We start from the raw sequence: 26,288 nt of genomic DNA on the forward strand, positions 1-26,288 counted from the left end.
TTTGTCAGACACAGTTCCTGCTCTCTCAGCTGTTATAAAAGTTTACGTTTTCCTCAGTTTAAGTTCCCAATAAAAGAAGACTTACTGTATTATGTCCAAATCTTATTGAAAAATTTCATCCCAAAGGGTTATCAACAGAAGAAATGAGTACACGGGGCAATCCTAGCACTGAGAAACAATGAAGTCAAACAAATGAATGCGAAAATTGTCGATCGGTTACACGGCAAATTGGTTAAATGTGTATCAACAGACTATGCTGAAACAGTCGGTGGTGATGGTGTGTAAGAGGAAAACATCAACTTACAATATCCCGTAGAATATCTACAGCACAACTGTGAGCACCGTCCGGTCCTCCACCAGCCGAATTACTGTTGACAGAAGGATGTATCATAATGTTATTGCGTAATTTATGTCTGAGTGATGGGCTATGCGATAGGAAAAGATTAGTTGCATTCAAAATTGGTCGAACAATTCTGACATGTAAAATTTTAACAGGCAACAAGAATGGTAATGTAGTACATCTTCCGCGGATAACATTAGACACTAAAGGAGATCTTGATATGCCATTCGTATTAAAACGTTCACAGTTTCCAGTTAGAATAGCTTTTGCTGTGACAATTAACAAATCACAGGGACAAATATTCGAAAAGTCAGTTTATTTATTAGAGAGAAAGAAACGATATTGACTCACGGGCAGTTATACATGCGTTGTCACGATGTAAGTACAAACAAGGAATCAAAATTCCGATATTGACAAAGTTAATTCCAAATGTTGTTTTTACTGAAGGTTTACAGTAAAAGTGTAAGCTTAAAAAGTATTTACGTGTTAATTTCCATGCCAAACAGAATGAAAATGTATAACACAACGAATACTTCTAGCACAACATGAAACATAATTTTCTTTCAATTTATTACATTTTGCTATTTTTTACTATGGTTAATTACTCACTTTAATGTAAAATAGTTAATTCTATTATGCATATGTGACAATTCCTGTGAAAATAACAATATGTTTAAATTGTACATCCGCTTCCCCATACGCGAGCGACAGAGCCGTGAAGTGGGTAGCGCATAGTGCCCGCCTGGGGGTTGGTGAGCGAAGCGAGCAGGGTGCAGTGCCCCCTAGTCTTAAAAAAGTAAAAATCATACTGCTATGCTTTTCTGAATGCAGAATAAGTTCTGGAACAAGAACAGCTAATTAAATGAGATTAATTATTATCTCTTGATTGTGAATCTGGTTGGAACAAAAACCTGCAGCCACTGTGGATCTCCAGGACCGTGTTTGGAAAGCACTGGTCTGTACATCAAGAATGGCTCACTCATGCATTTATCAGTTGGACAAACATCTAAGTGAGTGTCCTTTCATGATCCCCATCATTACTCCTGCTCTGTCATGACAGGCCATCATGGCGCCACCTTTGGAGAATCATTATATAATGTCATATACTTCTCTGTCTCTAATATTTGTGGCATTCTGAAATGGTGGCTACATGGTTTCTGTAGACTATTGCCTTGTTGGTTGTGTCTCAGAATATGAGTTGGCTATGTACAACTCCATGCTAATTATATTGCCAGCTGTGTGATCTTACCTAAAAATAACAAGTCTCACATGTAGCCCAACCAAATAGCTTGCCATTGGTTTGGTGTTGCAACCATCTGTTATTTATCACTGTTTGTGTATCCTGTTTTTATGCTAACTGGCCCAGAGTGTAATTTAAACAAACAATGAGAAAAGTCACACAACACTAATGTGAATCAATGTTTTTCTCCAATAACTAAAGAGCATTTTTGATGCCAGTTTTGCAAACGTTCATCCTTACGACTCCTCCTATTTTACCTTCCTTGTTGATTCAGACCCCCTGTAACTGTTAGAGTTGCTGTGACAAAAGACATAGTAATTTTTCTAACTAGTTAAACTCCTTATTAAGCATCTGTAATTCAATTTCTGCACAGTCTTGCATTATAACCAGTGTTTGAAATATGCCAGGGTAATTAAGATGTTCCCTTAGTGTCCCAGCTTTGTACTGTGTGATGTACAATTAGCTATGGCGAGTGCTACCAGAATCTCTTTGCTTATGCCGAGTGCCTTACAGGCTTCTGATAGTTTGTCAGTATTGTTGGATTGAGATCAGCAGGTAAGACGTACTTCAAGATGATTCTGCATTTTGGCTCCCATTGACCGATCAGAAAGCGACTATGTTAAATGCTTTGGTAAGCAGGAGTGTGAAACATTTGTGGGTGCCCAGGGAAGAGGAAACCCTGATAGAGATGTGGTAAGAAAAGTATGCACTATGTGATGTTTCTTCTGAGAATTTGGGTAGCATTGCATGGGTGTGCTTTTAATAGATTAGCAGAAGTAATGCAGTCCGCTAGTCATAAGAAAAAAGCTAATGAGGTAATAATAAAACAAAAGATGTTTGCATTACATGGGTGTGCTTTTAATAGATTTGCATAATTAATGGAGTCCGTAAGTCTTAAGATAAAAAACTAATCAAGCTAAATCTGACAGTGAACTTAGGTACATTCAGCCAACTATAAAAAACAGAAAAGGCAAAATACTTAACAGTGTAAAATTGTGTAGGTCCTCTAAAGTCTTGCCTAATAATAATTTCAGCACACCATAGGAACCATCTACGGAGGGACTTAAGGACCATTCCCTATCCCCCAACCCCCAGTCCTGCAGCAGTGCGAGGGAAGTTTTTCAATTGTAAAAATGAGTTGAAAAGCAAATACTGGGCTACTAAGGCTACGTTCAGACCAGTTGAAAGTGACTCAGTTTTGATTCTTGGCTCATATGTGTTTTTTGACTCTTCAAATTATTTTTATGTAAGTCAGATTTGATATGACTGTGTACTGATATCTGTCCTGAATCTGAAAAATTAATAAAAATGAATTTAACAGACAGACACAACCTAACAGACAGCCATGCATGCTAGCTGCATTCTGACTTGTTTTCAATCGCCCTCTGCTCGCTTGCCGACCCCCGGCCTGCGCTACGCGTTAGCCACTTTACGTCTCTGCCACTCGCTTTTGTGGATTTCACTTTCATCAAACAACAAATCTTTTAATTCTCGTGGATAGGCCTCTTCATTGGAAAGAAGCACTACTTTTCTCTGATGGCAATCTACAAGTCTCCGACTTAAAGTTTAAAACCAAACAATAACTACATACTTCTGTCCATATATTCAATCTCTTTTCGCTGTTCCGTTATTTCACCAAGTAATAATTTCCGTTTGTTAGCAATAATGTCTGTGGTGGGCTGGTGCCCTGCCCGGGGTTTGTTTCCTGCCTTGCGCCCTGTCTTGGCTGGGTTTGGCTCCAGCAGACCCCCGTGACCCTGTAGTTAAGATATAGCGGGTTGGATAATGGATGGATGGATAGCACTAATGTGATCTTTACTTAGTTTTTTGAGACTTTCGAATTTTAGTACTTTCATAATCTCTAACCTGCTCTGCATGTGTATCGCTCCAACATTTTTTAACCTCTTTATGATGTTCTACTTTGTCTTCTACTCTTTGTCTTTTATTTCCAACCCCGCTTGGAGCTGAGAACACAGGAACTGTCTAACAATAGCATTCACACGAATGAGAAGCGATTGGATCGTGGGTGTGGTGGTAAATGTTGGAGAGGTGGGTGGGACTTGTCAAAATCTCCGAGAAAGTCTCGTTCCAGGATTTCCTTTTTTAATAGGGAGATATCTGCCTGCAATGGCAAGTACTTAAAGATGCTTTGAGCGGAATAATCGCTTAGAAGCCTGTGAACACGAGAAAGGAACAGGACTGGTGAGAAAATGTGGAGGGGCTTGATGCAAAATAGAAAAATTCAGTTACATATGGCGATGTTCTTTTGTCTTCAAGTCAGATGAATATGCGCTTGGGGAGTGATATTGCAGAAAACATGCAGCAATAATGGCTGTATTGGCAGGCTATCTTTTTTCTTTTTTGCATTCCAAATTTCTCTAAACAGATCAAGCGTGCAGCACATGAGTGAAAATGGCTGCTACCAATGCCACTACTAGAATGTCAGCCTAGGGTGACATTTGGATACATATGGTTGGAAACTAAAATTAAAATGAAAAGAAGTCCACGACAGTCTGAAAACCTTCCTGTCTGCCTCTATAATGTGGTAGTATGAAAAAATATTCTGTTAACAAATTACAGTTGTCCACAGACAACAGAAGGTACAGCTGTGAAGTAATGCCACACTGGAGAATTTGTGACATCTTCCTGCACTCCATCAACTGTTCGCCAGGACAGAGTGCTGTAGTGTCTGCTCTCAAACTGAAGGGCACAAAGCATCAGTTGTATTTTTGACTGACACGAGATCGTGTATATACAGTACACACAAACTCGCCGCACAACTAGGTGTCTTTTCACACTACTGTATGTAACGTCCTTCTGGGCAAAATTTGTGAAAAAAATCTCAACTTCACATCTCTGTAGCCTTATAAGGCAAAGATAAAACAACATAAAAAACAACAAAAATTTACAATAAACTAAAAACCTTGTTACTCAGTCTTGTGTTAGTGGCAGAGCAGTTGACTCCAGCGATGGACTAGGCTCACTTTCTGGTGCTTGAAATACAGGCTGAAAGGAAAGAAACGGTAGGAAAGCCTGTTTTGATTTGGGAAAATGGTTCAAGGGATTAGAACATAAGTAGGCAAAGAATCAGAGAGAAGAGGTCCAATACTTCTATTTTATTTACTTAATCAACTATAATAATCAAACACATATAATGCAGACATACAAAACAAAACAATACTTACAGACATACAAAAAGACCCAGAGCCATCATCCCAGACCAGTAGACCCACTTGTCAGTCTTGTCAGAGGACCAACTCATTTGCCTTTTTTAAATACCGGGCGGTGCGCGCTGTCCCCACGGTTGAGCCTCCAAAGAAACTGAGGGCGAAACCTTCCCTTATATACTAATTGAGCGTCCTTGCCCAAAGCGGCTTACGTGCAAGCATTGTATACAGAAGTGATTAGTTTCAGCACACACACCTTTCCACGGGACGCGGTGTTGTTTTGCACTTGGTCCTGATGAAGTGAAAAACAAGTCAGCATGACCTTGGCTGTATCTTTAGAACATTTCTCCCAAAACATTAGTAATGCAGCTGGGTTTCGCGCTGAGCGACCAACGCCCATCTGCTCTCTTGATCCCCCCCTCTCTTTAGAAAAATCCTTCCATTACAAAGCCGTAGCTGACTGTGTTTGGGACGTAGCCAGCTAAGCAGCTCGGCTAATCCTCTTACGAGCTACCGGCTGACCAGCCAGCACTGCTCAAGTCCGACACCAATTCAGCTGCAGAGATTTACTGTGATAAGTGATACAAGAACAATGAGGAGACAACTACAACTAAATTAGTCAGTCAGTTTCCAACCCGCTATATCCTAACTACAGGGTCACGGGGGTCTGCTGAAGCCAATCCCAGCCAACACAGGGCGCAAGGCAGGAACAAACCCTGGGCAGGGTGCCAGCCCACCGCAGGGCACACTAAGATCGCCAATGCACCTAACCTGCATGTCTTTGGACTGTGGGAGGAAACCCACGCAGACACAAGGAGAACATGCAAACTCCATGCAGGGAGGACCCGGGAAGCGAACTCAGGTCTCCTAACAGTGAGACAACAGCGCTACCCACTGCGCCACCGTGCCGCCCAACTAAATTAGGTGAAAAGTAAAAGTTGTGTTAAAAATCTGAAAGATAAGTGAAGGTTTTATTAAAAATTCTAAAGATATGGTTCTGTAAAGGTATGCAAATGACTAGTAGCTCTCCAGAGAGCCGGTCATTTTCTGCTGTTTCACACTTTTTCAAAATGGCCATTAATCAATCAGAGAAAAATAAAGAAAGAGAAAATAAGATTTAAGGTAATTTTAACTGATTTTTCATTGGGTGGAAAAATTATCCACAGGTAGCCAAGTCAATGACAACTATAATATAATATGGCATTCTCAAGCACTAAAGTATATTCTTACTGTATATTCATGCTAAGACCATTATGTTGTGTTAAGAAGTTTGGTATTAGAGTTTAACATGGTATGATTAGCATAAATCTTCCTTACCATCTTGAAAATAGACTAATGTTTGGGGTTTATTTTGTGTGTGTGTGTACACTTAAAAACAGGGGGGAAAAAAAGTTCAGTGTCAAGATTTTTTTCTATAAATAATTTCACACATTTTCTTTTAAATGAATTTGTGAAGAAATTCTGTAATTGGAAACCTGCTGGGCGTTTAAATTCAAAACCTTAACAGCTCAGTGTGCCACTTCAGGTCGCTTCTTGACTGTGTTCATAGTGGACTTGCTAATTGCCAACATTAAAATACAATTTGTTACAACTTGTCAGGCCATCTGTGGATCATTAAACTGTTCGTTTTTATTAAACTTGCAATGTATCATCAGGGTTAGGGTGTTAAATAATACCACTTGATGAAAGGCACCTAAAGCTACACATAGACATACACTTATCCACATACAGTACATAATACAGTGTGTCCTTGGAACATCTGACAAAACAATACATTAAAAATATATATCCATCCATTATCCACCCCACTATATCCTAATTACAGGGTCACGGGGGTCCCAATCCCAGCCAACACAGGACACAAGGCAGGAAACAAACCCTGGGCAGGACACCAACCCACCACAGTTAAAAAAAAAAATATATATATATATGTGAAAAAAGTAGGGTTAAAATGATAAAACATTAAATAGGCATTAAAGCAATAAAAATACTGCAGGGATGACTGAAAAACAAAACTCGGCTAAACATCCAAGCTCTTTAATTTGCTGGACAGAACTTAAAAAGGCACCAATCTGCCCTTTATAACTAAACACATGCATTACAAACGTCAGAGACATTTAATAGACTTTATATATGTGACTGACACTTTAGTAACATTCCAGATATTAACAACATTTTACAAAGTGACAATTCAATATCCAGTATACTCAATATGTGCCATTGTGATTCTTGGATGCTTGCGGTGAGGCAAGGCTTTGCGAATGGCATTATATGAAATGTGAATCTTTTAAAATGAAAGTATTAGTACTTAGGGGTAGAATATAAATGATGCGACACATGTTGCAAGTAATTGATAAGGTTCATCCTCCGCTGTCATTTTTTACATTACATTACCAGGAAATACCACAGTTACGAATGGGCTGCCTGAGTCGCAGGCTGGTTTCTGAGTGTCAAGCTACAGGACTGGCGCTCAGGGGAGTGGAGTGCGGCTGCCCTGAATCTCTAAAATTATGTTAAATCGGTGTGCAGTGTGAAAGGCCCTTTGATACCAATTATCTTTCAGCACAAATGTTGTAGCACTTTCTAAAAGCTGCCTTTTTATCTGAGAAATATGGAAGAATTAAGATGTTTTCTAAGTTGAAGGATGCATATAAATTCATTCCAACATTTATTTGTAGCAATATTAATGTGTTTTATTCACAAGTTGTTCCATTTGCACCTTTTCAGTTAATTCCAAATTTTGCATCAAGAACCATTAAATAACTACAAAATACAATCGCATAACTCCTTTCCCAAAATCCTTACCCTGGCGTTAAGTTAGGTTTAGGGCACATTTCAAAAATCCTCCTTCTTAAATGTGAGGTTTTAAATCGCCAAGGCCATCCTTGCTTATCTGAACTTATCACTTTACATTAAGATCTCAAGATGCTGGCCTGCTAAAGATTCCAAGGACCGCTGGAGGTCCGTCATTTAGCTACAGGGCCACAAAGCTGTGGAAGGATCTGCCTGCTTGCGTAAGAGAAGCCCCTTCAGTCTGTGCTTTTAAATCCCGGCTGAAGACGCACTATTTTAGTCTAACATACCATGCACTAGAGCTGCCCACGGGGGAAACGGGAGAAAAAGTGCAGGGCTTAGAATCCAAGGATGTGCACAATTTAATCTTCTTCTTCGGCTACCCAGAACCCAATTATATTGTAGAATGCCCAGGTGGGGATGGGCTGCCAGAACAATTTTATTAAGTAGACCCATGGCATTGTGATGCCCATGTTAAATTAGATTGCTGTGAAACAAAAGCTTTACCCAAACTGCAAAAATAGGAGAGAAGAAGTGCAAGACTAGCTTCTAAGCAAATCCTTTTCAGTTAAAGAATTTGATTTTAGAGTTTGGGTTTGTTTGGCTGTGATGATATGAGGGACTTGTTTTTCAGTCTATGAACAATCCCTGACTGGTTCATGTCATGGAATGAGGCGCTACTTGCTCAACCCTGAAACATCTCTGCCACTCAATTGGTACTCTATGTCCATTGGACCTTGTTAGCAGTTCTTGATGGGCACACCACACACGTACGTTCTGCCACCACATTTCATGTTGCATGTCAAGGCTATAATGTAACCCAGGGTGCTTTCTTAAGTAAAAGTGGAGAAAATCCCAGGACAGATGTGAGGGACATATTAGGTGGACAAAGCGAAGAAGCCAAAGAGACAAAGGAGTGGCTGATCAAACTGGACAAGTTCAGGTACCTCTGCATCTTTGAATTGGCGTGGAAGCTGCAACTTAACATCCATTGTACTGAACTGTGATAAACAAGCAGGAGCTCAAAGTCCTTAGACAAAGCTTTCAGTTCCCAGTGCATCTTCATCTAGGATGACAACTTAAAGATTCTGAATTCAGGCATGTCTGTAGGTTTGCTGAACTTAACCCCCATGTCCTGACACTTTTCTTCTGTCCTTTTCTTGCCAGCAAGAGTGTGCGTCATACATGTCAAAGAGCACACAGAAGCGTCAGAACATCATCATCACCCTCAGCGATCAAAACCAACAGCAGATGATGGAAATCCAGAAGAAAACTGAAGAGATTCAGGCGCAGTTCATGGAGGCAAGAGATGGTAAGAAATCGGAAAATGAAATCTGTTGGCCGTAATTTTGTTATTTTGTGTTGGTTTCTAATAAATTCAAGTCAATGTTTTTTGTTATTAAGCTCACTTCTACTTAAGACTTCGTTTGCACTAACATGGATACATTTCAAAATATGTCTTTTTTTTTTTTTATTTGTGTTGGCCTCCATCTACACGCTGTTTTTGGCCACCAAGCAATCTTTTTGAGAACACTTCCAAAATGTGCGCATTTCAAGACACTGAGTGTCAGGCAGCAGTGTGGACAGGAAAAATGAACTCTGGGAAAACAGTAATGTCTGATTATCAAAGCACTGACTTCAGTGTTCTTGAGATGGTTGTGACTGTGAGGGTCGGCTCCAATCTCATTGGTTGCTTCTGGGAGCCTCTTGAACCCGGAAAGGTCAAAAGTCATAAATGGAGATGAGCCAAATTCTGTATTCTGTATCAACATGTTTCTGTTCAGTTAATTTGAAAGTATGTTAAATTTATTTTTGCAGTGCAAGATTAGTTTATACATTAAGAATAGGGCTAGATAATTATTCAGTTTTAATGAGGTATTTTGTTACTTTAAGAAGGGGTGCTGGGTAGTGGGAGTTATGGGATGTGGATTAACAGGGCTGTGGAAACACACGGTTTTCTTATCGTGTCTGTTTGGAGTTTCATTTGTAAGTGTGGATCTATATAACGTGGACAATACAACTTGTTTGATTGACACAACAACAAAGTGGATTACTGTGAAACGCCAAGGATTGGACACGCGGCAGTTCCTGCTGTAGCCACACGTTGTTTGGCACCTTCACAGGCAAATGAGGAAACACCAAGCCAGCCAGGGTTTGGTGCACAAGTGCCAAGTGCTTTTAATGAAAACCAAACCGTGTTCAGAAGTGCCGTGAAAAAGACATTCAATAAATAATCCATTAAAACGTGGAAAAGTGGAGGTTAAAAACAAGCAATAAATGTATTCCATAAAATGAGGTTAAAATCCCAGGCAAGTTTCTTTCTTTAAAACAGACACAAGCCCCTATACCTCTCTCTCTCTCTAGCTTATCCCGTCAGAACCCTAAAAACATGAGGGGATGCCCGCCGATAGGTGCAGACATCCATTCATCCCGGGTTTGGGGTCCTACTGCCAGTCCATCAGCAAACCCCAGTCAAGAGGGATACACTGTACGGCAGGACCACTCCTGCACTCTTCCTTAGGGGCATACTGCCGACCACCTGCCTCCATTCTAACTGGTACGTGCTCCTTGCCATCCTGCACCCCAGGTGCAGGCGTTGTCCTCTACCTACTCTGAGGTGTGAATAAGGCATCTGATTGATTTGCTCTCGCATTGAACAAGCACGTGAACAAGCAATCAGCCAAGCACCCCAATCAATGCCGGACCGCCCATCCGTTCATAGCATAGGGTGCCAGTCCATCGCGGGGCAAACACGCACCCAGGCCAATTTAGTATTGTCAATCCTCCTAACTTGCATGTCTCTTTGGACTGTGGGGGGAAAAGACAAGCACACTCAATGCAGAGAAGAACCGGGACACAAACGACCCGGGACACAAACCCTGGTCTTCTTACTGTGAGGCAACAGCGCTGCCACTGCACTATCATGCCACCCAGCATCAATATGGACTCACGTATTTGTGACCTTTTAGGATTTGTGCTTCTGAAATAACTTACAGTTCGCTTTGCTGTGACCGCACTCGGAGAGGAGAGAGGTTAGGAGCACACGCTGATACAGTGCATTGCCACACTCACCACATGAAAAACCAACTTGGGATCTCAGATTAGGACCCAAGTGCAGCCATGCAACGGGTGATACCTCAGCACCACACTAAATCAGATGGAGTGGAACAGTGTAAGGTTTTTTTTGGTGGCTGGAGTGTCAATTCTGCCACCAACTCCCTGCAGGTTAGAGGGCCTACATGCAGGGATGGATGCAGATTAACGTCATACTCAGGATGGAGCAATTGCAGGTTAAGGGCCTTGCTCAAGAGGCCCAACAGAGCAAAGTCCCTTTTGGCATTTTACAGGATTCGAACCGGCAACCTTCCGATTGCCAGTGCATATCCCTAGCCTCAGAGCCACCACTCTGCCGTGGTGGTATGGAGCTCTCACTCAGAGCTCCATAGATAAATCCAAGTTCTTTACTACTGCCAAAATAATAATGGCTTTAAATTATTTATGGTGTACTCACACAGGAATTCCTTTATGTCTAGCTAGAGTACATCCTCAACTCTTCTCATCTCATCTCATTATGAGCAGAATAACAAATTCCGCTTACGCTATCAGCACTGAGCTTTTCAAGGCCACTCTAACCCCGAAGCCATATTTGCAGTGCTTTCAGAAAATTCTCTGAGCCTTTCACTTTTCACACATTCTGTTGCAGCCTTGTGCTAAAATCATTTAAATTCATTTTTCTCTCTTCAAGCAACATTCAATACCTCACAATGGCAAAGGGAAAGCAGGATTTTAGAAAGTTTTGCAAATTTATTTTAAAAAAAATCTCACACTGGCACAAGTGTTCAGACCCTTTACTATGGCTCTGGTGCATCGCATGCTGTTGGTCGAGATATTTCTGCACCTTGTTTGGGGTGCACCAGTGGTGCGTTTAATTGACTGGACATGATTAGGAATGGCACACAGCTGTCTATAGAAGGTCCCACAGCTGATAATGCGTATCGATGCACAAATCCAATCCATGCGGTGAAAGGAGTTGTCAGCAGAGCTTCGAGACAGGAGCGTGTCAAAGCACAGATCTGGAGAAGGCAGCAAAAATATTCCTACAGCAATGAAGGTTCTCAAGAGCACAGAGGCCTCCATAGTTCTTAAATGGAAGATGTTTGGATCAGCCACAACTCTTCCTAGAGCTGGCTGCCTGGCCAAGCTAAGCAAATGGGGGAGAAGAGCCATTATAAGAGACGTGACCAAATACTTGATGGTCATGCTTCCAAGAACTTGTGTGGTGATGAGAGAAATTTTACAGAAGGACAGTTATCACTGCAACACTCCACCAATATGGGCTTTATAACAGAATTGCCAGACAGAAGCCTCTCCTCTGTAACAGACGCATGGAAGCCCACTTGAGGTCTCGAGAAAGTCACTTAACCCTAACCCTAATCTCTCAGATGGGAAGAAACAGGAGGCTCTCGTCTGATGAAACCAAGATTAGCATCAAATCTGGAGGAAACCAGGAACTGCTCATCAGCTGTACAATACCATTCCAACTGTAAGGCACGATGATGGCAGCAATTTGCTGTTGGGTTGTTTTTAAACAGCAGGGACTGGGAGAGTAGACAGGGTTGAGGGAAAGCTGAAAAGAGATATGCGTAGTTAAAACTCGCTCTACAAACTCAGACTGAGCTAAACGTTCACTTTCTAACAGGACTATGGCGCATAGTACAAAGTAAAGACGACATATTAGGGACATGGGGACAACTCTAATGATGTCGTTGAGTGGCCCAACCAGAGCCTGGACCTGAACCCAGTCGAACATCTCTGAAGAGAACTGAAAACAGACATCCACAGACAGCCTCCATCCAACCTGAGAGAGCTTTAGAGGGTCTGCAGAGAAGAATGGCAGAAAATCCCCATATTCAGGTGTGCAAATCTTGTTGTGTCAGACCCAAGAATATTCCAGGCTGGAATCGCTGCCAAAGGGGCTTAAAATGAAGTACTGGATAAAGGGTCTGAATACTTGTGTCAATGGGATGTTTCAGTTTCTCCCTCTTAATAAATGTGCACAACTTTCTAAAATTCTGTTTTCACTTTGTTATTTTGGGGCATTGACTGTTGCTTGTTGATGGAAAAAAACAAATTTAAATGATTTTAGTCCAAGGCTGTGAATCCAGCAGAGGGCACTAGCTCCCTTGTTGGAATAAGTTCTTTTGTAATTGCGGCATGTTACATAACCCAGAACTATAAAGATTTAATTTTAAAAGGAGATACCCCTCCCTTAGTGATACGGCGGTAAGAAATCACATAGGAGAAATAACTTGGCTTTCTTTAATGACGGTTTACACGGTATAACAGACGACGAAGCCATGACAAGACTATCACCAAAGTGGGAGCCCGATGTACAGTTGTGCTTGAAAGTTTGTGAACCCTTTAGAATTTTCTCTATTTCTGCATAAATATGACCTAAAACATCATCAGATTTTCACTCAACTCCTAAAAGTAGATAAAAAGAAACCAGTCAAAAACAAATGAGACAAAAATATTATACTTGGTCATTTATTTATTGAGGAAAATGATCGAATATTACATATTTGTGAGTGGCAAAGGACCTCAAACATCGGGTTGCTGAAAAGAATCCAGGAGAAGGTGAAGGAGGACATCCCTGAGCAGGAGGTAATTTTCTTACACTGCCTAATCCACCAGGAAGCACTTTGTAAATCCGTATTGCAGCTTGACTACGTAGTGAGGCCAGTTGTAAAACTCGTTAACTTTATTCGAGCGAGGGGACTTCAGCATTGTCAGATTATTAAGTTTCTTGAAGAAATTGACGCTGATCACCAGGACTTGCTTTACCACTCCAATGTCCGCTGGTTAAGTTTGAGGAAAGTATGTCGACGAGTGTGGGAGCTCAAGCAGGAGATTCTCATTTTTAGAGCTACTTGAGAAAGCTGATGATTTTCCTGAGCAGAGTGACACAGATTGGCTTTGTGATTTAGCTTTTGCTGTGGACATATTGACACATATGAATGAGCTGAACGTGAAGCTGCACGGGACCAATTTGTGCATGAAATGTACACAAACGTCAGAGCCTTCAAAACCAAGCTAGCTTTATTCTCAAAGCAAATGTCAAACAACTCATTTGTTCATTTCCCCCAAACTGGCTACGCTGAAAAAGGCCCCTCGACTTGTGAAAAAAATACAGGAAATCACTGGACAACCCGAATGGAGAATTCTGCCGCCGGTTCTCAGATTTTTGGAAAAATGTACAAGTCACTTCAGCTGGTGTCATATCCCTTCACACAGGACCCTGAAACGGTGCCACGAGAATTGCAGTTGAAACTGATTGACCTCCAGTGTGACACCGTCTTAAAGGAGAAGTTCAACTCTCTTAAACTAGATGAGTTTTATGCTTCAATAAGCGCAACCAAATTTTCAAACATCCAGAAAATGGCACAGAGCATACTGGTGTTGTTTGGCTCTACGTATGTGTGTGAACAGACTTTTAGTGTGATGAACACCAACAAAACACCCCACAGATCCAAGTTGAGCGATGAACACCTCAGATCTGTTCTGAGAATTGCCACAACAAAACTAACACCAGACTTCGATGCACTGGCAAAAAAGGGTGATCAACAACACTGTTCCCACTAAAAGGGAATGGAATTATTAACACTGTAATGCCTTTTTTATGTTTGATATGTATGCATCCAGTGCTGGCCCAGCTCGTCTGTCAAATTGTAAAAATGAATGTGGCACCCGAGCCAAAAGTTTCCTCACCCCTGCTTTATACCCTTTCTTCATGTGAAGGCCCTTACTTAGGTAAATCCTGCCATTCCAAACAAGGAAAAGAAGGTCCAATGTCATGCTGACTCTGACACACAGAATGCCCATTTCGCAGTTTGTCCTTAACTTATCTTGACTTAAAAAGCTTCCCTAACAGTTCTTGTATGGTGAACTCCACTGTGCTAAATCTGGCCTTGTGTTAGCTGTACATGTGAGTGGATTTATAAATAATATTCTGTACAGTGCACAGTGACATATTAAACTTATATACTTATTACAGGCTGCAAAATAAAAAAAAAAAGTTAAGGAGTGTGAATACCTTCTGAAGGTGCTCCGTCCATTGGGTATGTGGAGTGGCATTAAATTGTGCAGGGGTGGGCTTCACGTTTCACAAATTAGACTTGGGAGACTCAGAACAGTGAAAGTAATTTATTTATACCAACTACTTCTTCTTTCAGCTGCTCCCATTAGGGGTCGCCATAGCGGATCATCTTCTTCCATATCTCTCTGTCCTCTTCATCTTGTTCTGTTCACCCATCACCTGCATGTCCTCTCTCACCACATCCATAAACCTTCATTTAGGCCTTCCTCTTTTCCTCTTCCCTGGCAGCTCTATCCTTAGCATCCTTCTCCCAATATACTCAGCATCTCTCCTCTGCACATGTCCAAACCAACGCAATCTCGCCTCTCTGACTTTGCCTCCTAACTGTCCAACTTGAGCCGACCCTCTAATGTCCTCATTTCTAATCCTCTTCATCCTCATCACACCCAGTGCAAATCTTAGCATCTTTAACTCTGCCACCTCCAGCTCTGTCTCCTGCTTTCTGGTCAGTGCCACCGTCTACAACCCATATAACATAGCTGGTCTCACTACCGTCCTGTAGACCTTCCATTTCACTCTTGCTGATACCCGTCTGTCACAAATCCCTCCTGACACTCTTCTCCAACCACTCCACCCTGCCTGCACTCTCTTTTCACATCTCTTCCACAATCCCCATTACACTGTACTGTTGATCCCAAGTATTTAAACTCATCCACCTTCGCCAGCTCTACTCTCTGTATCTTCACCATTCCACTGACCTCCCTCTCATTTACACACATGTATTCTGTCTTGTTCCTACTGACCTTCATTCCTCTCCTCTCTAGAGCATATCTCCACCTATCCAGGGTCTCCTCAACCTGCTCCCTACTATTGCTACAGATCACAGTGTCATCAGCAAACATCATAGTCCACGGGGACTCCTGTCTAATCTCGTCTCTCAACCTGTACATCACCATTGCAAATAAGAAAGGTCTCAGAGCCGATCCCTGATGTAATCCCACCTCCAACTTGAATGCATTCGTCAACACAGACCTCATCACAGTCACACATATCCTGCACAACTCTTACATACTTCTCTGCCACTCCCGACTTCCTCATACAATACCACAACTCCTCTCGAGACGCCCTGTCATATGCTTTCTCCAGGCCCACAAAGACGTAATGCAACTCCTTCTGGCCTTCTCTAAATTTCTTCATCAACATCTAACAATTTTTATGACAATGTAGGGGATAATAACATTTTGGAGAAGAGCAGGCTATTCAACCCAACCTAACCTGACTTTCCACATCAACTAACCTTTTCAAGAATATCTTTGGTAGCTTATTTCATGTGTCATTGGTTCTCAGAATGAAGAAAAGCTATCTAACCCCTAACTGAACTCCATTTTTGCCCCATGTTTTTCTTGAAGAACTCACTATAAAGTAACTGTTGGCATACACCCCAAAAAGTCTGTTCATGATTTTAAAAACTTCCTCCAGGTCAGCTTAAGTTTTCATTGCTTAAACTCCTTCAGCTGCCCCATTAGTATCTCGTGCTCTTCTGAGGGTCTACATTTCACGGTGTGCAGATTCTGTTTCTTAAGTTTAACTTTAAGATCATTATTTTTTTTAATGACCATGTTTGTGAGAAATACCACGGTGCCATTTTATTTATTGTTTTGTAAGTCACCACTGCCATTTTGTGTATCGTTCAATGCTTGTGGCCATATTGTGATGGTGCATCGTTGCTACATGCTGACTACCAGAGTTCATGACGTCATCACACCACAGATACTTAAGATGATGGAGCACTATCAACAACTTCCAAAGCTACTGAATAAATCTATCATGAAAATGAGGACTTTTACCTGTTTTTTAAATTTAAGTTTCTGCTTAAGGGTGGCCCAACCAGTCATTAGGTTCAGGGGGCAATTACTTTTTCACACAGGGCCATGTAGATTTGGATTTTTTTTCTCCCTAAATAATAAAAACCATCATTTAAAAACTGCATTTTGTGTTTACTTGTGTTATATTTGACTAATGGTTAAATGTGTTTGATGATCAGAAACATTTTGTGTGACAAACATGCAAAAGAATAAGAAATCAGGAAGGGGGCAAATAGTTTTTCACACCACTGTAGATGTGTCTGTGTATATACTGTATATATATATATATATATATATATATATATATGTGTGTGTGTATATACATGTGTATGTATGTATGTGTATATACATATTGTGAACGCTGGCCCGGACACAGACAGACGGACATCATAATTTCACCACACGCCGTTTATTTACACTATTATTTACAAGTCTTCAATCGTGCACTCACAACCCCAGTGCCTCCAGCACCGATCCCCCAAAGTCCAGGCCACACAGTCTCTGTGCCTTTCTCTCCCGGCCGCCTCCAGTCCTCACTCCAGCTCAGTCTCTCTGCCACCCGACTTCCGCCAATGACTGGAGGGAGGCGGCCCCTTTTATAGGAACCCAGATGGGCTCCAGCTGCTTCCCGGCAATCAGTCCTTGCCACACCCCAGTGTGGCGCAAGTGCCGGCTGCGCACCCGGAAGCCGTCCGGGTGTCCCCTGTCATCATCCCCCAGGAAGTGCTGGGTTCCAGTGTTCCTCAGGCACCTGGACACCGCCTGGCGGTAGCCACGGACCCCTACAGGGTTGGGCTTCCAAGCCCTGTACCCGAGGCCCCCAACATAACCAGGATGGACGCCCCCTCACGGTCTGGAGGAGGCACAAGCCCTCCTCTGGTCCTCCTGGCCCCCCTGCCCCGCCAGGGACGGGCTCCTGCCCCGGCCAGGGACACTATATATATATATATGTATATATATGTATATATATATATATATATATATATATGTATATATATATATATATATATATATATATATATATATATATATATATATGTATATATATATATGTATATATATATATGTGTATATATATATATATATATATATATATATATATATATATATATAGTGTGTGTGTATATATGTATATCTATCTGTATGTATGTATGTATGTATGTGTATATGTATATGTGTGTGTGTAGATATGTTGATATGTGTATATATATGTATATATGTAGATGAATACTGTATATATTAAAATGATTCCTTTTCTTTTTCATGACTTTTTTAACACACTACTTCTCCGCTGCGAAGCACAGGTATTTTGCTAGTAAAGAGTGTAAAAGGTAAAAGAATCTCGAGAGTGTTTTGAAGGTTACTAAAAGAGAATTGCTCAAAGTTTTATAATAAAGATTTTACAATTCCGTGGATTTTTGGATTCCCTCTAGTGTAGCCTATAATGGCACTTTCAGCCCTTTTTGAGAATTTACAAATTGCACATGTACTGGTACAAATAGTTTCAAGGGTTCTGGCTCAACAACTTCACCTACTTATTGTCTTTCAGACTTGGCGAGTAAGATTCTGCAGAAGGAGAATGAACTGGCCAAACTCACAAAAGAAATCGAGGCCCTGCGCGAGTTTAAGGTACCACCTCAAGTTGTCACTACTCTGCAGTGTGACTGATAAGAGAAACACCAAAGGGTGCTTTTGGGTGGACTTGTTGCTGGTGTGGGTGGCTGTGTTGTGTGGATCTCGGCCTTACCTGCTTGTCTCCATTCGGTTTTCTCTCCATTCACCTATCATGTGTTTCGCACCACAGCTGATTTGTAACCCTTTACATCAAACATTTAATCCTCTGGGCTCCATCTCATGACCTCCTCCACCCCAGATTCCAAACTCTTTTCTCTTTCTTCTTGCACAGCTCCTCCAGCAGGAACAGTTGTCTCGAATTGCGGAGCTGGAGAAGGAGGTGATGCAGATGAGAGGCCAACACTGCCAGAGGCTGCTGGATGTCAAAGCTCGCTGCCTGCAAGAAAAAGCAAGTCGTGAGGAAGCGGCCAAGCAGCAGGTGCAAGCCTTAGTCGTGGCGGCTAACAAGGTGGGGACTGCTTCTGCCCTCTTTTGTCTGTGTCTTTGGGTAAAACTCAGAAAATAGGGGGCAGGCAGATTAACAAAGACGTACATACATTACTTGAAGTAACATTTTTTTTTAAATCACATTCAAAAACTGCAGGTATTACCCATTGAAAAAAAAATAGCTTTTTATAGAAAGATAATAGAAATGTTACTGATAAACTATGGCCGTAGCACGTACTGTGAAACATCTGACCAACGCAATAAGCAGAACTGTGACAAACAGCAACTGATGATCCTCCCAGGACCAAGGGTTGGACAAAGTGAAGATACAAGTCACATGTCTTGTCTTGGTGTCCACTGTAGTAGTAATGATAACAGTCATTGATTTATTCATTCATTCATTTTCTATTCCATTTATCCAGCTTAGCGTAATAAAAGTCTAGACACCAGTTTAGAATCGTGGAGCACAATGCAGGAACCAATCCTGGAAGAGCAAGCAGTCGATTACATGAAATATTACAATAATATGCAAATTGTAAAATGACATCACTGTCTAAGGTGCTACATAATATTTGATTATTTCAGGCACAGTAGCAATGCTGCAAAGCAGGTGAACTAGAAAAAAGATTCCATATTTCTAGGCAGTAAGATCTCCAGAGGCACTGTAGCTGTTGACGTATATGTTATGTTGAACCTACCTTGAAAATTTGATGGTAATTGTCTGTCTGCCTTTACCACAATCCCATTTGATCAAAAGGAAAAAAAAAAACAAATGGGTGGCACATTCCCTGCTGTGTCTGCAAGAACTTCAGACAGAATATTAACATCTGTGTTTAATAGTGAAATTGGTCTGTGGTGTTGTATTTCCATTTCAAAAAGGTTTTGATTTTTCTTCAGATATCGGCACCTAGTGTGATGTTTTTATTTTTCGCCTGTGGCTTCAGTAGACAGAGATAGCATTAGTGGACTCAATTTAGTCAGTCAGTCAGTCATTGTCCAACCCGCTATATCCTAACAAAGGTTCATGTGGGTCTGCTGGAGCCAATCCCAGCCAGTACAGGGCGCAAGGCAGAAACAAATCCTAGGCAGGGCACCAGCCCACCGCTGGGCACACACACACACTAAGGACAATTTAGGATCGCCAATGCACCAAACCTGCACGTCTGTGGACTGTGGGAGAAAACCGGAGCACCCGGAGGAAACCCATGCAGACACAAGGAGAACATGCAAACTCCATGCAGGGAGGACCCGGGAAGCAAACCCAGGTCTCGTAACTGCGAGGCAGTAGCACTACCCACTGCGCCACAGTACTGCCCAGACTCAATTTAAGAAATTTTTATTTTCTTAATACAATTGTGATTGTAGCTGTCTTAACCAATATATTTTGTGCTTTGGGAAGATATAAAAATTTCCTTCATTTTGGAGGACACAAAAGGTTTATTGAGCTTATTTATCCAGGCTGCCTGAAGTCCTTGAATTTCTATTTTATGAAGCTAAATTAGACCATTGATTTCATTACCTTCCAATGAGCAAGGCTTTCTGAAATATATTTGCTTTTTTCTCAGTGTCCAGTGACATTGGTTTAGATGCTGTTGCTAGTTTCTGTAATTGTGCTCTATATTTATTTTTTATTTATTATCTTGTTAGCCTTTTGTCCATATTTATAATAAGAATGGCATCATTAAGCTCATTTGAGGCTGACTTTTTTTTGGTCATCACAATGAGTAGAAAATTTTTTTAGAAAAGTGGGATAAATGCCAACAGGTATGTATTCTTCAGTCTTTATCCTGGTACATCGTGCCATCAAGGTTTCTACAGCTGCCGTACTTTGAATTTCTATTTCTCTCCACTTCCAGGAGGCATCACGCTGCTTACAGGAGCACACTCAGAACATCGTCCTGGAGAACCGTCGCCTGCGGCAGGAACTGTTGGAGCTGATCCGCCGAGCTGAGATTCTCCGCGCCCAGCAGGTAAAGCTTCAGGCACAGAAGCAGCTTCTGCTCAATGAGCGGAAGTACGCTGAGGATCTGAGGCGACTTCGACGCAGACAGAAGGACTGAGGTGCGCTTCTAGGTGACTGCCATGACATTGCTTTACTGTGATGGGAAAAAGTAAGCTCCTACAACAATGCCAGCAATAAAAACCCTGCAGTTTTTCCTTTCACTTTAACATAAACCAAGCATGTAAAAAAACACCCCATTGTGTTTGGAAATTGGCAATAAACAAACAAATGACAAAACTGTTTTCCTTATTGGAGGGTTTTACTGTCTACTCAAAGCAAAAAACCGAACCAGGGCTTGAAGTGGGCTGGTGCTCTTGAAACTCTTTTTGATCGACAGGGTTCAGAACTCAAAGAGCCCGCTCTCATCACTTGAGACTTCAAGATGGACCCTCCCTGTTTATCGGTCGATTGTAAGTTGTGCAGGACTTTGATCAGCAGTGTTGTAGCAGGTCGTTCCACACAATCTTAAACATCTTATACTGCCGCTTGTGCATATCCACCTTGGGCAATGAACTGAGCGCCTTGCATGATGGGGTCCACGAACACCTTAAGATTCAGAACAACATCTACTAATGAGTGCCATGTTGGAGGACTGGCACTGGGTCAATGCAGTTGTGCTCCTTTTAAATGAGAAGAGATGGTCCAGAATTAAAGCAATGTTGCCTCATATCAATGGCAACCTTTTGTAGGGTGTGTCCCTGAGACTTATTAATTGTCATCGCGTAGCAGAGGCTTACTGGAAATTTGAGGCATTCCGATTGAAATGGGAGATCAGATGGTATAACGGTGATGCTAGGAATACATTCAGAGTGTGGCACTCTGCTGTTTTTTTGTGTAGCTGCCTTCACACAGCTTCTCCGCTGCTTTATAAACGAACGTTATATAAGGCCATCGTTTCTCCTTGCTTCGCGGTTCTGTATTGTTTTATTGTTCGTTTATTACGATTCTTATAGTTATTGTGTAGCTATTCGAGACTTACTTTACTGTTCAGGTACCCATTTCCTTTATTTAATCCGCGGCTTGTACGTTATGTTTTGTTCGTTTATTACGATTATAGATATTTATTGATTCTCTTCTTTAGCTGACTGCCTTCTCATATAAGACGCTCCGCTGTTTTTTTGTGAAACAGCCTTTACACAGCTTCTCCGCTCTTTTATAAACGAACGACATATAAAGCCATCACCTTGTCAACTGTGTAATGTGTTTTTTGAACAGGGTTGATGCATGAAAGTGATCACTCGTACTGCGTTCAGTCAGTTCATGTGAGCTGCTCTCTTGTGTGATGTTGCAATGTCCACGGCTTTATTTAATGTTAGCTAAGACCCGGCACTTAAAAGTTTCTTGCTACAGCAATTTTAACTCCGTTACAAAGTGATCCAAAGTCTTGTTTATACCTCGTGTCTTCTCATTACAACAACAACATTTATTTATATAGCACATTTTCATACAAACAGTAGCTCAAAGTGCTTTACATATTAAAGAATAGAAAAATAAAAGACACAATTATAAAACAAAATAAATCAACATTAATTAACATCGAATAAGAGTAAGGTTCAATGGCCAGGGGGGACAGAAAAAACAAAAAAACTCCAGACGGCTGGAGAAAAATAAAATCTATAGGGATTCCAGACCATGAGACTGCCCAGTCCCCTCTGGGCATTCTACCTAACATAAATGAAACAGTCCTCTTTGGATTTAGGATTCTCACGGAAGGGCTTGATGATGATGATGGTCACGTAGACTTCTGCCTTTTAATCCATCCATCATTGTTGGAGCATCATGAAGCTTTGAGTAGGTGGAGGTGGCACAGGCCACCACCACAAAGAAACCGGAAAAAGAAACAGAAAAAGAGAGTAGGGGTCAGTACATTAAACTTGTATCTCGCGAATAAAGTATTCGGCGTTTGTCTTCAGCGCTCTTTGGGAGCTCTTCCTTCTTTTCTACATACTGCGGTCACAGTCAGTTCACGTGATTACGTTGGAGGCATGATGATGTCACACGCAGCTCCGCCCCCCACGGCCATCGAGCTCAACTCCATTACAGTATATGGAGAAAAATATGTTCCAGTTATGACCGTTACGCGTAGAATTTCGAAATGAAACCTGCTTAACTTTTGTAAGTAAGCTGTAAGGAATGAGCCTGCCAAATTTCAGCCTTCTACCTACACGGGAAGTTGGAGAATTAGTGATGAGTCAGTCAGTCAGTGAGTGAGTGAGGACTTTGCCTTTTATTAGTATAGATTCACTAAGACCATGGCAAGCAAGACGCATAATTGCTAAGGAAGGAAGAGAAGGTAACGAAGGTAAAGAAAGCGATTGTTAAGGGATGGTAGCTAGCGGGCTGGCACGGCACATGATGATGTCATCAGGCTGAGTCAGCACCGGCTTGCTTTGGAGTGTATTATTACAGCAGTTCACAACACGGCCAGCTTTGAACTGAGTGCTCGACTACTGTCATTATTAACTTGAGAAACAGCGATCACAATCAAAACGGAGAAGGAAGTTGTGCGGAAATATGAGAGTGGCGTTCGTGACCGATCTCGCTAATATGTACAGCAGGTCGAAATCCACCATCTCGACAATTTTACAAAGAAAAGATTTGCATAAGGAGGCTCCTTCTAAACAATAACCACCTTCCGTTTCATTCTCCTCCTCCTCCCTTCCTGCAGCCCAAAGATCAAATTAAATGGTGAGTACAGTATGAAATTGTTGTTTCTGGTAGGCTAGGCACTTTTTTAACTTTTTGGTTAGTACATTAGAAAAATTATTGGTGTTTTGGTAAGTTATGCACATTATATAACCCTTTTTTATTATGAAAAGGTTAAGTAAGTGTTGCTGTGGGAGACTCGGAACGTATTATGGGTATTTCCATTATTTCTTATGGGAAAAATAGTCTTGACTTACAACCAACTTGAGTTACAACCAGCACTCGCGAACGAATTGAGTTCAAGTCAAGGGTCCATTGTATATAGTTTGGGGTTACTTAAAACGCCACAATTACAAAAGAACTCATTTCAAGTAGGGAGCTAGCGCCCCCTAAAGGAACAAGCATGGAGTCATTCCTCTTGAACTCTGAAAAGATGTGGGACTGCCCCCTATAAGGAGTGACCAGAAACTACAAGTTTAAACAACAGACTTTGTTTTTAGCTCTGAAACCACAAGGACCACTTGCATCACACTGCATGATGGATATTGGATTGTAATTTTTACATTCATTCTTCTGAGGAAAAGCTGCTGTCTAGTGCTGTATGAGTTAAAGTCTGCTGTGTAATGGCAGCTGTCGCTAATGAAATTAACTGTGAACACAAAACCGTAAAAGAGGTGTGACGGCGCGGCATTTAATTTCAAATGTAAAAAGGGTCATCTGAAACAGACCTGTCCGAGACTCTCCGGCTGTCATGTCACTTTGTCACTTCTTGAGAAAATAATTCATAAAACAAACAATGCCAAACTCTCAGCTTGTTAAGTTATTTTATTCTCAGCCCCACTAAAATCTCTTGAAGTTCTTCATGCCAACTGTGTCCATAAGAATTGGTTATCAATGCTTTGAAATCCCTTCAGTTTTAATTTTTTACAGCGCCTTGAGGCTCACCGGTACAAGAAAACGCCCACATGTACCATCACATTGATGTCTAGTATGCAGGACAAGCTTTTTTGGGATCCCTTCTATTTCTAGCCCTGTAGGCCAACAAAACCCTAATTTTCAGATCAGTTTAGATACCTAGGAATAAACATCACAAGTAAACATAAAGCTCTTTACCAACTAACTTTGGAATTTGCATGGAAAAAATTAAACAAGACGAGCATAGATGGGCAACCGTCCATCTCATTTTAGCTGGAAGAATTAACGTTGTTAAGATAAATGCCCTTCCTAAGGTCATGGTTCTATTTCAAAACATTCCAATATACATCAATAAATCATTTTTAAAGAAATTAGATTCAATCATAACCTTATTTGTTGAGAATTTGAAATATCCACGCATTCAAAGGGTGACCCTACAATGACCTAAAGCAGAAGGTGGCATGGCTCTACCTAACTTTAAGTTTTATTACTGGGAGCAAACATAAAAGCTATAAAAACCGGTTTCCTTCAATAAGGGCGCGCCCAAAAAGACGAGCTTCAAAAGGGTGACGTCAATTGAGCGTCGAATAACTGCGCGCATTAATAAAGGAGTGACTCAAAAGGGTGACGTCAACTAGGCGCAGCGAATAAAGGCAAACGCAACAAAATTATTACAGAAAATTTATTAGATAAAGGCAATGATTGAACGTATAAAAAGGCGAAAGCAACAATATTAAAACATCCAATTAAATAATGCATTAACTACTTCTAACAAACTATTTCTAAAGTTCTCTATATTTTGTTGTTTTCAAAATTACAGAAAATTAGATTAAGGCAATGACTGAACATATTTCGTTCGCCCGGTGCCATCCTTCAACAGAATTGTTGGTCTTTGGGAGATCGTTGCTCGCTCAGTCATATACATTCCAAAGGCTGATGGGGAAGATCGGTTCGTGACGTAGATTGTGTCGTGATGGGCGTCTGATCCATGTGTCTTCGAGTCTTATCTATGCGCACATTTATTTGGTGCTCAATTGAGGTCACCCTTTTGTGCGCGTCCTTATTGAATAGAACCATAAAAACCTGGGCACTGACACAAATAGATGAACACACAATAGCTTGGTCTGTAATAGAAATAAAATCCTGCAGTACTTCTTTATATTCTTTGTCCTTCATTCACTGAGAATATGGAACCAATGTAAGAAGCACTTCAAGTTAGAGAAGCTCTTATCTGTGGCACCTCTGCATGATAACTACTACTTTCCACACTGTGGAAGAATCATTTTAGGGTAAAATAGCATTCATCTTAAAGAAATAGCATAATAAATGTGGGAAACCAAATAAAGGTCAAGTGAACAACAAAATGTACACTGAAATATAAGATTTGGTTTAGGAAAAATACTGAGATGGTCAAGTAAATAAAGAATGTACCAGAAGAAAAGCTGATGTAATACACAAAATGTACTAAAGGATGACTAAGAAATCAGCTGATGTCCTATAAACTAGAATGGACAGTTGTTATATGCACAGGGTGGTGTCTCATCTCAAAAGGTATAAGAAGAACCAGAATGTAATATAATATAATAGACTTTTATTCTATATAAATATTTGGGTGTAAGCCAGTGAACCAACCAGAGTAAAATGTATGCATTGATTGACAATCTATGTAGTAAATTCAACAGTTTATAAAATGAACTCTATCCTTTGTTTCTCTGACCATTCTGACTATGCTGTAATGGACTTTTTTAGAAGGGTGCTCCCTTCAAGGCATTTTGCCGAGGAGTCATTCAAAGAGACAATGAACAGCTTTTCTTCAGCCTGATTACTGAATTGTCCCATTAGAGGATGTTTCTTTCTTTAATAAGATGTTAAATTTCGTCCACAACCCTCTCAAACTTACACAGTTTTTAATGTTTGGAGAACATTTTGGATTAAATCATTTAGTGATTTGTATATACCTGTAAATGTCTTTTCATCCTGTGAACAATTATACTTTCAGTTTCCCATCAACACAATTTTTCCACTATCTCCAAATTAGAAACTTTGCTAAAAGAAATCTGCCCAGTTTTCCTCACCTACCACTTATTCCTATTCCAGAATGAGATATGGATCAGTCTTGAAGACTCAGACAGCACTTCTATAATATATAAAGCCATTTTAAAG

The 26,288-nt window shown here is 40.9% G+C and overlaps 1 protein-coding gene across 1 annotated transcript in view; it reads left to right on the forward strand.

Moving 5' to 3' along the window:
* Positions 1-20,791, forward strand: part of ccdc166 (coiled-coil domain containing 166) — a 35,853-nt gene extending 15,062 nt beyond the window's left edge. The window contains exons 5-8 of the mRNA XM_039752815.1: positions 8,708-8,852; positions 18,051-18,130; positions 18,408-18,584; positions 20,419-20,791. Coding sequence (XP_039608749.1) covers positions 8,708-8,852; positions 18,051-18,130; positions 18,408-18,584; positions 20,419-20,622 — 606 coding nt within the window. The 3' untranslated portion in view covers positions 20,623-20,791. The remainder of the gene's footprint in view (positions 1-8,707; positions 8,853-18,050; positions 18,131-18,407; positions 18,585-20,418) is intronic.
* Positions 20,792-26,288: the final 5,497 nt, after the last annotated feature.

This window comes from Polypterus senegalus, chromosome 4 (assembly GCF_016835505.1).
Source record: "Polypterus senegalus isolate Bchr_013 chromosome 4, ASM1683550v1, whole genome shotgun sequence".
Classification (NCBI taxonomy): Eukaryota; Metazoa; Chordata; class Cladistia; order Polypteriformes; family Polypteridae; genus Polypterus; species Polypterus senegalus.